The 13,651-nt window shown below is 47.1% G+C and overlaps 1 protein-coding gene across 1 annotated transcript in view; it reads right to left on the reverse strand.

Annotated features, from left to right (window-relative positions):
* UNC13C (unc-13 homolog C) overlaps window positions 1-13,651 on the reverse strand; it is a 127,275-nt gene that overhangs the window by 96,415 nt on the left and 17,209 nt on the right. Inside the window, exons 4-5 of the mRNA XM_063142235.1 lie at window positions 2,261-2,339; window positions 1,387-1,392 (exon numbers count right to left, since the gene is read on the reverse strand). Coding sequence (XP_062998305.1) covers window positions 1,387-1,392; window positions 2,261-2,339 — 85 coding nt within the window. The remainder of the gene's footprint in view (window positions 1-1,386; window positions 1,393-2,260; window positions 2,340-13,651) is intronic.

Here is a 13,651-nt window from a genome sequence, read left to right on the forward strand (position 1 = left end):
AAAAGACGGAGCGGCTAATTCACTTTTATTTTAAAAATACATGAATAAATGAACCGTTCTTCTCCGTCACAAATTCATCTTCTTCTCCTTAGCTCTGCAACGCTTTTTGCCCGTGAGAGGGTTTCAGGCCATGGTGAGGAATTAATATTCCACACACGGAGAGGAAAACCACAGCCAGCTGCTGCTGCCGCCGCCTCCTCGAAAGTGCCATGCTGTCCCAAGCTGACAGGGCTGGAAGCAAGTGGCGGCCCAATCCTGCTCCAGGGGGAATCTGGCAGGAAGTCTTGGAGTAGGCGGCAGGAGAAACTCCAGCCAGGGCTCACCAAAATTGGCTGAACTTCTGATGAATTGGGAGCCAGGGGAGCTGAGCACTCCCTTCAAGCCCATGACGCACAAACCAGCCCCCCTGCCTGCCCCTCACCCCTGTTATGATTACAGGCAGAGCTCTGTGGTAAGGTGGGCTTCTAGAGAAAAAGGCATTGGCCCAGGACGTGTGACCCTTGCAAGCTGCCCCTTCTTGGTTCATGTGGCAAAGACCTAGCCCCAAGGAGGGGCTGCCCAGGACGGACTAGTAATGCTGGTTGTCCTGGGTGGTCTTTTCACATGTTTGACTTTGCACTAAACAACCCGGGACCAGGATACCTACTCCCTTACGAACCTACCTGGTCACTGAGGACATTGCAGGGCATGCTCCTGGTAGTCCTACATGGACCTTTGGCACGATTTGAGACTACCAGGAGAAGAGCCTTTAGTGTGGTGGCTCCTCTTCTTTGGAACTCCCTGCCCTTGGAGGTCAGGCAGGCGCCAACACGACGCTGCTTCCGGCGGCTCCTGAAAACAACTCTTTTCCAGGAAGCATTCCTCAACTGACCAGCCACTGTTTTTATTGGTCCTTTACTTTAAATTGAACAATTTTAATTTTTTCCCCAATCTTCTTTCTTGTTGTTGTTTCATTCTTATGTGTACCGCTCCAGAATCTATTTTAGATATGGAGTGGTATATAAATATTGTAAATAACAACAATAATAAATCACACATCTGACAGCGTGGAAGAAACACAGCCCCATGCACAATGGCAGGAGTCAAAGGTGGCCTCCCTGAGATGCACCCAGAGGACTATAAACTTCCTCGGGCTGATCTCTGAACTGCCCAGACGTGGCAATCAGTTCCATTGCAATTATCGGTGCTCAGCACCAAGCCAAAGCGTTTTAGACATTATAAAATAGGTTTCAACCCCCTTTTGCAAAACCCATTTCACATTAAAATGTTGCTCGAGAGGAGGCATTTCTAATTTGCAGTGAATGGCTGCCCTGGAACACAGCTTTTGAGAAACACAGAAGATTAATTATGACATTTCAAAACATCCATCAACAGAAAAGCACTTACCATCGCCTGGAAAATCCAGCAGTGATGAGAAAGAAATTAGAGAAAGCATTAATAGTCAGGTGTCGTAGGGATGATGGCAAGCAATGATTAATAGGTTGATTGGCATCAAAGCAGCAGAGAAACCACATTAAGGTCTGGCATTGTTTCCCCATTTCAAAAACATTCACACAGGTAATTGGATTGATCCACAGAAGAAAACACTTAGAAGAAGGAACGGATTCCATTACTCATTTTTCTCTCTGGTGAGCACAGCCAAAATTGATTTAGTGCAAAGCACAGGTAGACTAAAAAGAGTGGCTGTTGTTGGCGAATATCTCATGGCAATGGAAGGTTACCATTTAAAAATAAACATAAAAGTCTTTGGTAGAAACCTTCCACCAGCTTTCATCCCTGGAGAAACTCCAGGTTTCTCATAGAACTGAATTCCTTCCACAGCCGCACATAAAGCCAGAGTACGAGATGTACAAGTTCCCATTTACTTTTCAAACTCTGCCTGCGCATAGGCTTCTTCTTCTTAGGAATGGAGAACGAAATAAAATGAACTGAGGTGTTCCACCAGCGACTGTTTTGCTGCCTGCACATCTCACAAGCGCCGGCAAACAAACCCCTTGCAATGTCTTTACGGTGGCTACAGCACGGAAGCATCACTCACTGTTGACAACGACTGTGCAGATTTGGCCGCTTTAAGCCAGGCCACATTTACGCGAGGGCCAAATCAGTTTCTTGGATTCCGGCTTTTTCAAAGATGAATTCCGAAAAGGAAAGGAAAAACAAACACACCTCCAAATGCAGCCCCTCTGGACAGGAAAACTGAATTCCCGTCACCAAACCCTAAGCATCTGCACTTTCTTTCAGCATGTCGCCAGGAACTTACCACGTCTCGGACAATGGGAAGGGTCTTCTTCCGGCGTAGGTCCGGCATGCTGTCAATACCATACAGGGCACTGCCCGGTCTGAAGACAAGAGAAAGTAAGGATGATGTCATTGCTTATGTGCGAGAAAAGCTTATGTGCGAAAAACCCCCGCTACATTTCATCAGCTTTGAGAAGCGTCGTTTCGCAGAATCACACAATCCAAAAGGCCGCCTCTGCGCCCACTGAAAACACTTCTGGAACTTTTGAGGTCCGTGAACGAGAAATGTGAATGGAACCCAAGATCACCTTGGCCCTTTGAGCTGCAGCATCACACTAGAAGCACATGCGCACTTCCTCATCCACTCTTGGATCTTAACCACTCTCTGAAGTATAACTGCTAAGCCAGCTATTCACGTTGGCTCGTATTTCTCTGCAATACTCTGTGCCACGCTGAACCAAATGGCAGAATTAGAGCTGGGTTGGGAGGGGAGAGGGCCAGATGGTGGATTTGACATTTCCTTCTGCATCACTTTTTCTACATGCCTCCTAGGGATTGTATTCAAGGTTCGTCGTAACTCTTAGTACATCCCATCCTAGAGGTTTATGAGAAATGAAAGGAGTGCAAAAAATGAAATCAACAGGGAAATCATGGGGAGAGCAAACCAGCAACAGGGTGGATGTGGGAGAAGGAGTTCGGGTTGGCAGAAGTCCGATTGGGATGAACTGGGAGCTCTCTGGGAGATTTGCCAAGCGCTTTTGACTCCCAATTGTTCAACAGCAATAGCATCATCCTCACCTTCTCTCACACCTCAATTCTACTCCTGAAATGAGGAACCCTTCGGATCCTCAGAAGAGTGAGTTCCGTCCAGCTCGGGTGCCCCAAAACACATTTCTGGGCACAGAACTTTTAAATTCTAAATGTCCGCCTTTCGCACATGACTCTGGTGGGAGGATCTTGGGGTTCAATCAAAAAACAACATGGATCCTGCAAAGCTGAAGACAGCATCCCCCCCCCTCTGCTAGAGCAAGAGCGGGCAGAACGCAGACTGATAGGACAAGATCCAAGCTCAAAAGCCAGGAAGCCTTTCAATATGAGCTGACCGAATCAAACTGATCGGTTCGTCTGCTTGATCGCCTCCAAACAGCACAATTCCAAACCGCTGCACCATCCCACTACGTTTTAATTAGAACAGCAACACTATGAAGGCCCAAGGTGACGCCGAGGTAGCCACCTGCCAACTCTAGGGGCCCACCATAACACACAGCACCTTCTGGCCCCTGCCCAAGATGGCTGGGTGTTCCTGCACAGGATCTGCACGGCGCTTCTTGTCGTCTTAAGCAAGACGGCAGACTCAGAGTGACTTAACGGGGATTAGTGATGCCTTATCTGTTCAATTCTAGACAGACGGGGCTGCCTTTTATAAAGCATCCATACACTGAAAATCCAGGATTAGATTGCACAGAACTGGGGTGAGGTGGGGAACCCACAGTCAACAGGATGCGACCGCTGGCCCACTTTACACAGCTCTTGGAGTGGGTGGGTGGGGGAGCAGCTTGGTGCTGGGGTGGGAACAGGCCAAACAAAGAAGGGGAAAAGGCAGGACTGAGGTCCTCTGGGTGCTTGTGAAAACCGAGGCATGGCTGATGTTTCAGCGAATTCATGTAAGAGACTCTAGGTCAGATGGTCCTCCAGGGTGAGCAATGTTTAAACCAATGTTGGCTTTATTTTTATATACATGCACCATTGCCACATGGCACTCAGGACGCCTTACACAAAGTGATATCATATACAGGTGAATCAGAACTCAAGTTTTTTTATGGTAAATGGATCTAAAATGAATGAGCTCCCTAAGGAGGTTCGCTTGGCACCTACATTATATGCTTTTAGACGCCAGGTGAAGCCCTTTTTATTCTCCCAGCATTTTAACAGTCTATAAATAAATTTTAACTTGGTGTTTTAAATTTGTAATTTTGCATTGCTGCTGTTTTTATCTGGTTGAGCTTTTATATTGTATTTTATACTGTTGTTTTATACTTTGAATGTTTTTAATTTTTGTGAACCGCCCAGAGAGCTCCGGCTATTGGGCGGTATAGAAATGTAATAAATAAATAAATAAATAAATAAATAAAATCCGTTTATTAAGATATTTAAAAGAGGGGAAGCAAGGAGGCAAAGGCATGTATTTAATTGAACTAACTCACTGCTAAAGTTTGAACACATTTTTTGTCAAGGGGCTGGTTGGGACTCAAGTCTCTGACAGTAAATGGACATAAAATCCGTTTAAACATTATTTAAACGAGGCCACACAAGCAAGCGAAGGAATGTATTTAATTGAACCAGCTCTTTGGTCAAAACGTTGCTAAAGTCTGAACTCCACATTTTTTGTCAGGGGGCTGATTGGGACTCAACTCTGTCATTGTAAATGGACGTAAAAGCCATTTACAAAGATATTTACAAAGATCCATTTACAAAGATGAGAGCCAGTGTGGCATAGTGGCTAAAGTGTTGGACTGAGAGTCGGGAGATCCAGGTTCTAGTCCCCACTCGGCCATGGAAACCCACTGGGTGACTTTGGGCCAGTCACAGACTCTCAGCCCAGCCTACCTCACAAGGTTGTTGTAGCGAGGATAAAATGGGGAGGAGGAGAAGGAGAATTATGTATGCTGCCTTGGGTTCCTTAAGGAGGAAAAAAGGCAGGATATAAATGAAATAAATAAATTAAAACATAATATTTAAAAGAGGGGAAGGAATGTATTTAATTGAACCAGCTCTTTGGTCAAAAAATTGCTAAATCTGAACTCCACATTTTTTGTCAGGGGGCTGGTTGCAGGGGAAGTCACCTTGTTCCATGATCAGAATGTCCTCTCAGCCAGGCAATCCCCCCCTTTTGCTGGCCATGCCTGCTAGCAGTAGGTGGGGGTGGGTAGGGGAGATGCATGAATTATTTTGGGGCTGACCAGGTCTTGCTTGGGGATAATAATAATAATAATAATAATAATAATAATAATAATAATAATAATATTTATTTATTTGTTACCCGCCTCTCCCTCCGGATCGAGGCAGGGTACAACACAAACAAAAACGCGATAAAATACATACAACTAATTCAAACGTTTAAAACCAGTGCCTCATTAAAAGCAGCACATTATTAAAAAGGCATCTTAAAATTCAACTGGGTAGGCCTGCCGGAAGAGATCAGTCTTCATGGCTTTCTTAAATTCCGGAAGACTGTTAAGTTGACGAATCTCTCCCAGCAAGCCATTCCACAAACTGGGAGCGGCAGAAGAAAAGTTGTCAGCCTTGCTGGGTAATAGTTGTCAGCCTTGTTTTTGTTGGCTGGAGTAAATTCTTCCCAGAGGACCTGAGTGTGCAGGGCGGATTGTACGGGAGAAAGCGATCCCGCAGGTAGCCTGGACCCAAACCAAATAAGATGGCTCAGAGCTCCACCCCACCCCAGGGATCTGCACGTCTGCCCTGCTGCCTTGCCTCCCTGGCAGCAGACTTTGCCAGGCTGCTATCGTCTTGGCCATGCAAGCAACTCTATTTTTAATTCCATGTGGTGCCAGGTTGTTGTTGTTTAACCTCTTTTCGCAAAACCAAACAAGGACAAACTCTTTCGCCTTCCACCCACTGCACTCTCTACGAACAGCTCATCAAGATTACAACGAATAAGCAAAATACAAAAAAGACTGGCGCAAAGACATGCAGGAAGCATTCGGGCATCACAAGCCAAGAGAACAGGGAGGAAGGAAGCAAGCACTCCGGCCGGGACCAGGCACAAAGTCCACAAGCAACACGAGCTGGCCAAGTCAAATCATTATTTATTTTAAACATTTCTTGGCTGCCTTGCAAGGCAGAAGCCCCTTGCAAGGCGGGTTACAACAATCAAAAACATAAAGATGTTTTAAGGATGTTTAATCATGTATGCTATGTTTTTAATCAGTTTGTAATGTGTTTTATATTCAGTGTTGTTCCCCGCCTCGATCCAAGTGGAGAGGTGGGTTAGAAATAAATTATTATTATTATTATTATTATTATTAATAAACCAAACAAAAAAGCAGAAACACAAAAATAATAAAAACATAAACACACAATTAAAAAATAAAATAAAATCCAACAATAAAACCAGCAACAATGATGGCAATAGCAGCAACAACAAAAAGGTCACAGTAAAATAATATTTATTTATTTATTTATTTATTTATTACATTTCTATACCGCCCAATAGCTGGAGCTCTCTGGGCGGTTCACAAAAATTAAAACCATTCAAAGTATAAAACAACAGTATAAAACCATAATATAAAATACAATATAAAAGCTCAAACAGATAAAAACAGCAGCAATGCAAAATTACAAATTTAAAACACCAAGTTAAAATGTATTTATAGATTGTTAAAATGCTGGAAGAATAAAAAGGTCTTCACCTGGCGTCTAAAAGCATATAATGTAGGTGCCAAGTGAACCTCCTTAGGGAGCTCACTCCACAGCCAGGGTGCCACAGCAGAGAAGGCCCTCCTCCTGGTAGCCACCTGCCTCACTTTCTTTGGCAGGGGTTCACGGAGAAGGACCCCCTGAGGATGACCTTAGGGTCCGGGCAGGTACATATGGGAGGAGGCTTCCTTCAGATAACCTGGCCCCAAGCCGCTTAGGGCTTTAAATGTTAATACCAGCACTTTGAATCGGGCCTGGACCTGGACTGGCAGCCTATGAAGCTGGAAAAGGATTTTATACTTTAAACAAAGTAATATGTTTTCAAGGCCTTCTTAAAAGCCTGCAAGTGAGCCCTTTGCTAGCTTGCTCCCATCCAAACACATAGTGATAAACCAGAGTAACCCTACTGCAACATTTTAAGCTGCACTGGGAAGGCCCAAGCTGCTTCCAAGGTAGCCCAACTGGGAGAAATGGCAGGCACAGTCCACTGCCTGCTTCAGATGTCTGCCAGGGCCCTCTTGGCCTCAGGCATGTAGGGTGAAAGGGCTGCTCCAGGGTGTGGGAGGGAGTCCCATGGCCCCTTTTCTTCCTTTGCATGCAGGATCTGCTGCCTGTTTGCAGCTTCTTCTTCTCCCAAACTTTTTTAAAACCAACCAACCACCAGCTTCTTCCTGAAGTGATCACAGTCAAACTGGGATCATATCGGCAGTGTGTGATCACACCAGTCATCACGCAGTGACTCCACCCCGGTTAGGCTTCTTGGTGCTCTCTAGATGTTTAGGACTACAGCTCCCATCAGTCCCAGCCAGCATCGCCAATGCTAAAGGGTCGAGGAGTCACTGGTACACCTAGGTGTGACCACATTACACCAGTTTTAAAATCTCTTCACTGGCCGCCAATTAATTTTCGAGCAAAGTATAAAGTGTTGGTTATCACCTTAAAAGCCCTACATGGTTTGGGTCCAGGCTACCTACGGGATCGCCTTCTCCAGTACAATCCGCCCCGTACACTCGGGTCCTCTGGGAAAAATCTACTTCAGCTAGCAAAAACTAGATTAACGACTGTTACCCAGAGGACCTTCTCTTCTGCTGCTCCCAGACTGTGGAATGGTCTGCCGGAGGAGACTCATCAACTTAACAGTCTACTAGCATTAAAGAAAGGTATAAAAACTGATCTCTTCTGGCAGGCCTATCTAGTGGAATTTTAAGATGTTTTTTAAAATGTTTTAGGATGTTTTTTAGGATGTTTTAACAATGTATATTATGTTTTAATTGAGTATTATGTATTTTATTGTTTTATATGGAGAGGCGGGTAAGAAATAATTTATTATTATCATCATCATCTGGAGGACACTCATTTGCCTGCCTCTGGGCTACACAACGACACGGTGAAGCCAAATCAGAACGAAGGTAGAAAGCTCTGAATAGGCTTTTTGAAGATGGATGCCGCATAGCCATGCCGATCTGGCTATTTGATGACACCATGAAGCCGAATGAGAACGAGGCAGTCTGCCCTTGCTCCAAATTCCCTGCTCCATCTGGGATTTGGTCATCTGCTCTAGGCAACCGCTCAGGAGAGGAGGCCCGACCTGGGAGAAGCAATGGATCATATCAGGGTCTTGAGGCTAGTTTCAGCACCTTGGACAGCAATCTCAGAGCTAGATAACTGACAAGCTGCCCAGTACTGATTGGGAGCAACTGGCAGGGATTTATAGCCACCAATAGGAGTCTTTCTGGAAGCTCCACCCATTCAGGTGCTGTACCTGGCTGTTAAAAGGGCCGGTGGCCTTTTCCTGCAGGCATTGGCTTCTCCTAAGGAATGAAGGCTGCAGAAGACAGGAGCCAGTGGACAACTTCTCCTCAGGTCTCTGTTTCTTGGGAGGGGGGGGCAGTGGTACCTCCTGGTGGCCGGGTAGATAGGCCAGGAAGTCTGAGGCAGCTGGATCCAGTCCAGAAGGACCGGTTTTGCTGCCTCCTTAGAGTCCCTGTTCCTGGAGACGCCCACCTCTCCCAGTCCTGGGCCCTGACATAAATGGGCTAACATTTTCACCCCATTTAGCAGCCCCACCTCAAAACAAGTAGTGGAAATTGCATTTCAAGCGGGACCAAAGTTTTTCATGAAAAACACTCCCCCTTCCCCCGGCTTCCATTTTGGCTCAGTAAACCCAAAAAACTCAAACCCATCCATCAAGGTTTCCAGTTGGAGTCATAATTCAGATTATCTCACACTGGGCAATTTTAATCTGACGGTAGAACTGGAAGGAACGCTAAACCCCCCACCGAAAGTCCACAGGACAGAATTTGCAGCGCTTGCTGGTTGAGTCACTATTAAAATACTACCACGGAGATGGCTTAACTGTGTTTCCAGAAAAAGGACGAAAGAAGAGTTAGTAGCAGCCAAAAAGATCAGATCAGCTCCTCTGTGGCAGAACATGTCCCCCCACCATCAGGAAGCTGCCTCAAGGTGCCACAGGGATGCGGGGGGGGGGGGGGAAGGGGGAGGCGGACCGGACGAGGAAATAGATCCACTCTGACACTGCTGACTTGGAAGCAATGTGGCTCAGAAGCAGACCCTCGCAGGGTCCCCCTGGGTTTCCGCCCACACATCCGCCCTGGGAAGGGAAGGCAGGTCCGTTCATCCATTTGCATTTTTATTAGCCAGACTATGGCTAGGATTATTATCCTGTGCATGTTATGATATAACATCGGCGCCTGAGCAGCTGACAACAGGCTTCTGCTGGGGGCCTTCTGCTCTGATCCGGGCTGGGGCTGGTCAAGGCACTGCAGGCGGACAGGAGTCTGTCCTTGGCCAGCTGCCATTCGTCCAGGGCGGCCCCTGCAGAAAGGCAAAGTGAGCCACTCACCAGGAACTGATCTAACTGCTCCTGCAGTGGACGCAGCAGCTCCGGGTCGTTCGGACAATGCCGCTTTATCCTAAGCCCTCCTGGGTCACTCATCTGTCAGACCCCACAGGGACTGTGCACCCAACCCCACCCCACTGAGAGAGTGTCATGCCCGTGATGTCCAGTTACAGTTCTTCTATATAGAGCTCCCTTGGGCCCTTCCTTCCTGGCCTTCCCAGGTTGGGGAAAGATGGGATGGAGGACAGAGCAGGACCACCTGCAGGGACAGCCTTGTGACAGAGGAGATTTCTTCCCGATCATGACAGACCAAATCAGGGGCATCGTTTGGGACCAAGCTACTTGAAGGACTGCCTGCACCCATATCAGCCTGCCTGCACGTTAAGATCCAAAAGAGAAGCCCTTCTCACCTGCCCACCAGTGAGAGGTAATAGATGGGTCTCCACACGGGACAGGGCCTTCTCAGCAGTGGCCCCACTGCTATGGAATGAACTGCCACCGGCGCTCCGCCATGCACCAACCATCCTTACAAGCTTTTAAGTAGGCCTTAAAAACGTTCTAGTTTACTATGTCCTTCGCATAAATGGATACTACTTTGCTGCTACTGCCCTTGTTGTTTTGATTGTTAGTTTTTGCTGTTAGCTTTTATTATTTTTAACTGATATTTTACTGTTTATGCTTTTATTGCTTTTAATGTTTATATTGTTTTAGGGTGGAAAGCTGCCTTGGGAGGGCTTCTGCCCTGAAAGGCAGCTAAGAAACGTTTTAAATAAATAAAATAAATAAAACCACTGGGGACTGGCGAATTGTGTTGCCCTTTGACGCCACCCGAAAATCCCGTTCACCCCCACGGCACTCTGGGGATACGGCCGTTTCTTCCGGAGTGTCGTTTGGAGACGTCTGCTCCTCCGCTTGGTGACTTGCAGCCCACATTTCTGGACACCTCAATAAGCAGGGAAAGACTGAGCAGGCAGATGGGCTTCAGAAGGAAGTAATACAAACAACAAGAGCAGAGAGGGAGTGAGAACCTCAAGGAATTCTGTGAGAGGGCAGAAGAGGGGAGTGAGAGATGCCGTCTGTGACACTGGTGGAGGGCTCCAACGCTGCCCGAGAGCGAAATTCAATTGACTGGAAGTTGGACAGATTGAATGTGGATGAGGGATTACTTGGCTGGGCCAAAGGAGAGCTCAGAGAATGGCCTGACTGGGCAGGAAAGACAGGTTAGCTCTCCAGCTGGAGCTGCCAGGACCAGGATCCGGCCGCCCAGTCTCTGCCAAAAGGACCCTGGATGCCAAGGGCATTCGGTCTCTGGTGCTTCCAAAACAGAAGATGGTGCTGAGCGACACATTTGGGTTGGAAATATCAGGCAGGGAGGGGTGCGTGAAGAGTTTACTAAGTTTCGGTCTATTTTGAACTTCTTTAAAAACCGATCTAATAATATCCACCACCTGCTTTAAAGGAGGTGGTGGATACTTGGCTATGGGGCAGTATATAAATGTAATTTGCAGATCGTGCAAAATGCAGCAGCCAGATTGATTTTGGGAACCAGAAGGTTCGACCATATAACACCTGCTCTGGTCCGCTTGCACTGGCTGCCTGTATGTTTCCGAGCCCAATTCAAGGTGCTGGTTTTGACCTATAAAGCCTTACACGGCTTGGGACCACAATACTTGATGGAACGCCTCTCCCGACGTGAATATACCCGGTCACTACGTTCAACATCTAAGGTCCTCCTCCGGGTGCCTACTCCGAGAGAGGCTCGGAGTGAGGCAACGAGGGACAGGGCCTTTTTGGTGGTGGCCCCCAGACTATGGAACGATCTCCCTGACGAGGCTCGCCTGGCACCAACGCTGCTATCTTTCCGGTGCCAGGTTAAGACTTTCCTCTTTGCCCAGGCATATGGCGGCACATCTTAATCACCCACATGTTTAGTTTTTTAACGGTTTTTAATGCTTTATGTGTGTATGTTCTGTGTTTTAGAACTTTAAATTTTGTATACTCGTTTTTATCTTAATTTCAGAATTTCTGTAAACTGCCCAGAGAGCCCTGGCTATGGGAGCGGTATATAACTGCAATAAATAAATAAATAAATAAATAAAGTTATTATAGTGGTTTTCAATGTATGTGTATTTTGCTTGTTTTTGTGGTTTTTAATCTTTGTATATTGTTTTTACGTGTTTTTATCTTATGTGAACCACCCAGAGAGCTTCAGCTATGGGGCGGTATACAAATGCAATAAATAAAAATGAATGAATTAATTAAATAATGAGAAAGCCAGTGTGGTGCATCCTTAAGAGCGTTGCACTGTGAGTCGGGAGATCCAGGTTCTAGTCCTCACTCGACTAGGTGACTTTGGGCCAGTCAATGACTCTCAGACTAACCTACTTCACAGTGGTCTCGTGAGGATAAAATGGATTAAATAGAAGCCGCTTTGGGTTCCTTGGAGGGAAAAAAGTGGGATATAAATGCAATGATAACTAATGAGCATTTCAAACAAAAATAGAGAAGCATCACACATCCAAAGACTATAATGGTTCCTATAATGGGAATCTGCCACCCATTGATGTTTCTGCCTCATCATCTCATTTATGATGGTCACAGACCAGCAAAGTTAATATAAAGCATGGAAGAGGTAATGAAAAGTAACAGCGAAATTAAATTTTATAGAATTCCTTCTCTCAGGAGGTTAACAACATTCCCCCCCCCCACCCGATCTGCATTGAATTTCTACCTGTAACAACCATCCTCACTGCTCCAAGACCCCAACCTAGAATCTAGGGGCAGCCATCTGGTCCTGGCTGGCTGAGGCCATTTCTCTTCCATGCCTGTAGCACAGTGAGCGGTCTGGGCCACTTCCTGGCCACCAGCCAGGGACCCCACCAGGCCACAAGCCAGAGGAACTGGACAACTCAACCCAGCAGGACTTGGGGCCAGACCTGCCACATTCACCCCACCACTGTGAGCCTCATTCCCTTGCAAGGGCCCTGGGCTGCCTCCTCAGCCCCACTGGCCAGCCCGGCTGACTCACAAAGCTGCCGCCAGGAGCAGCCTCTCTGCTCCCTGGAAAAGAGCCCTCTGCTCTTCCCTCGATGACGCCGCCGATGTTTCCAGAGCAGAGCACGGAACACCAGAAGCACGGACAGACCCAGGGCTCTCGGCCAGGATACTAGAGCGGCAGTGGCGGCAAGCAAGAAAGAAGGTCACAGCAATGTAGCTACACAGAAAAAGTTCCGCTCTCCTGGCACCCTCTGCAGAAAACATGAAGGATGCACGAAAATCAATCCATATTCCACCACGTGAGAAAAGCCACAGAACACAGAAACAAATGCAGCAACCCACAGCAAAGGCAAATGCAAAAAAGCCACCTCTCTGCTGCAGAACGGCCACAGCAAACCCTGGACCCAGCCCATGTGGCACAGGCTTGTATGTGTGAACAGGGAGGGTGGAAAGATGGGGCCTAAATGGGCACATACTGAAATTACGGGAAGAGACGCCTTCATCTTCATCTACAGCACAGGTAGGCAATGCATGGTCCACAAGATGCACTCAGCCCCTGGCAGCGTCCTCCCCCAAGTCGTGTGGGGTCTCTTTGCAGCTGCCCAGGAGTGGAAGCTCAGGGGGAAAGCAAACAGCTGAGCACAAGAACATAAAGAGAGCCCTGTTGGATCAGACCAAGGGTCCATCTACTCCAGCACTCTGATTACCCAGTGCCCAACCAGCTGTTGACCAGGGAATCACAAGCAGGACACAGTGCAACAGCATGTTCTCCAACAACTGGTGTTATCTAGGCTTACTGCCTCCAATACTCGATACCTCCCCAATAGGGCTTGTGGCAAAAGTGTCCCTGAGCCAGGAAGAAAGCACAGTATGGGTGTGTGAGTGTGTGTGTGTGTGTGTGTGTGTGTGTGTGTGCAAATCGCTTGAGGATTCAATCAGCCATCATCGGAGGCTGCAAGTGGGATGAGTTTGAACCGAGGTGGGTCAAGCATGATTAAATAAAAAGTGCTCGTGCTCCTGGTCTCAGCCGTCTCTTCTAGTCTCTTCCCAAACCCCACGACTTCAGCAAAGCTTCTCCAAAGCCGCCTGGGTTCCTCTGATTGATTGATTGCATTTTTATAC

This window comes from Elgaria multicarinata, chromosome 16 (assembly GCF_023053635.1).
Source record: "Elgaria multicarinata webbii isolate HBS135686 ecotype San Diego chromosome 16, rElgMul1.1.pri, whole genome shotgun sequence".
Classification (NCBI taxonomy): domain Eukaryota; kingdom Metazoa; phylum Chordata; class Lepidosauria; order Squamata; family Anguidae; genus Elgaria; species Elgaria multicarinata.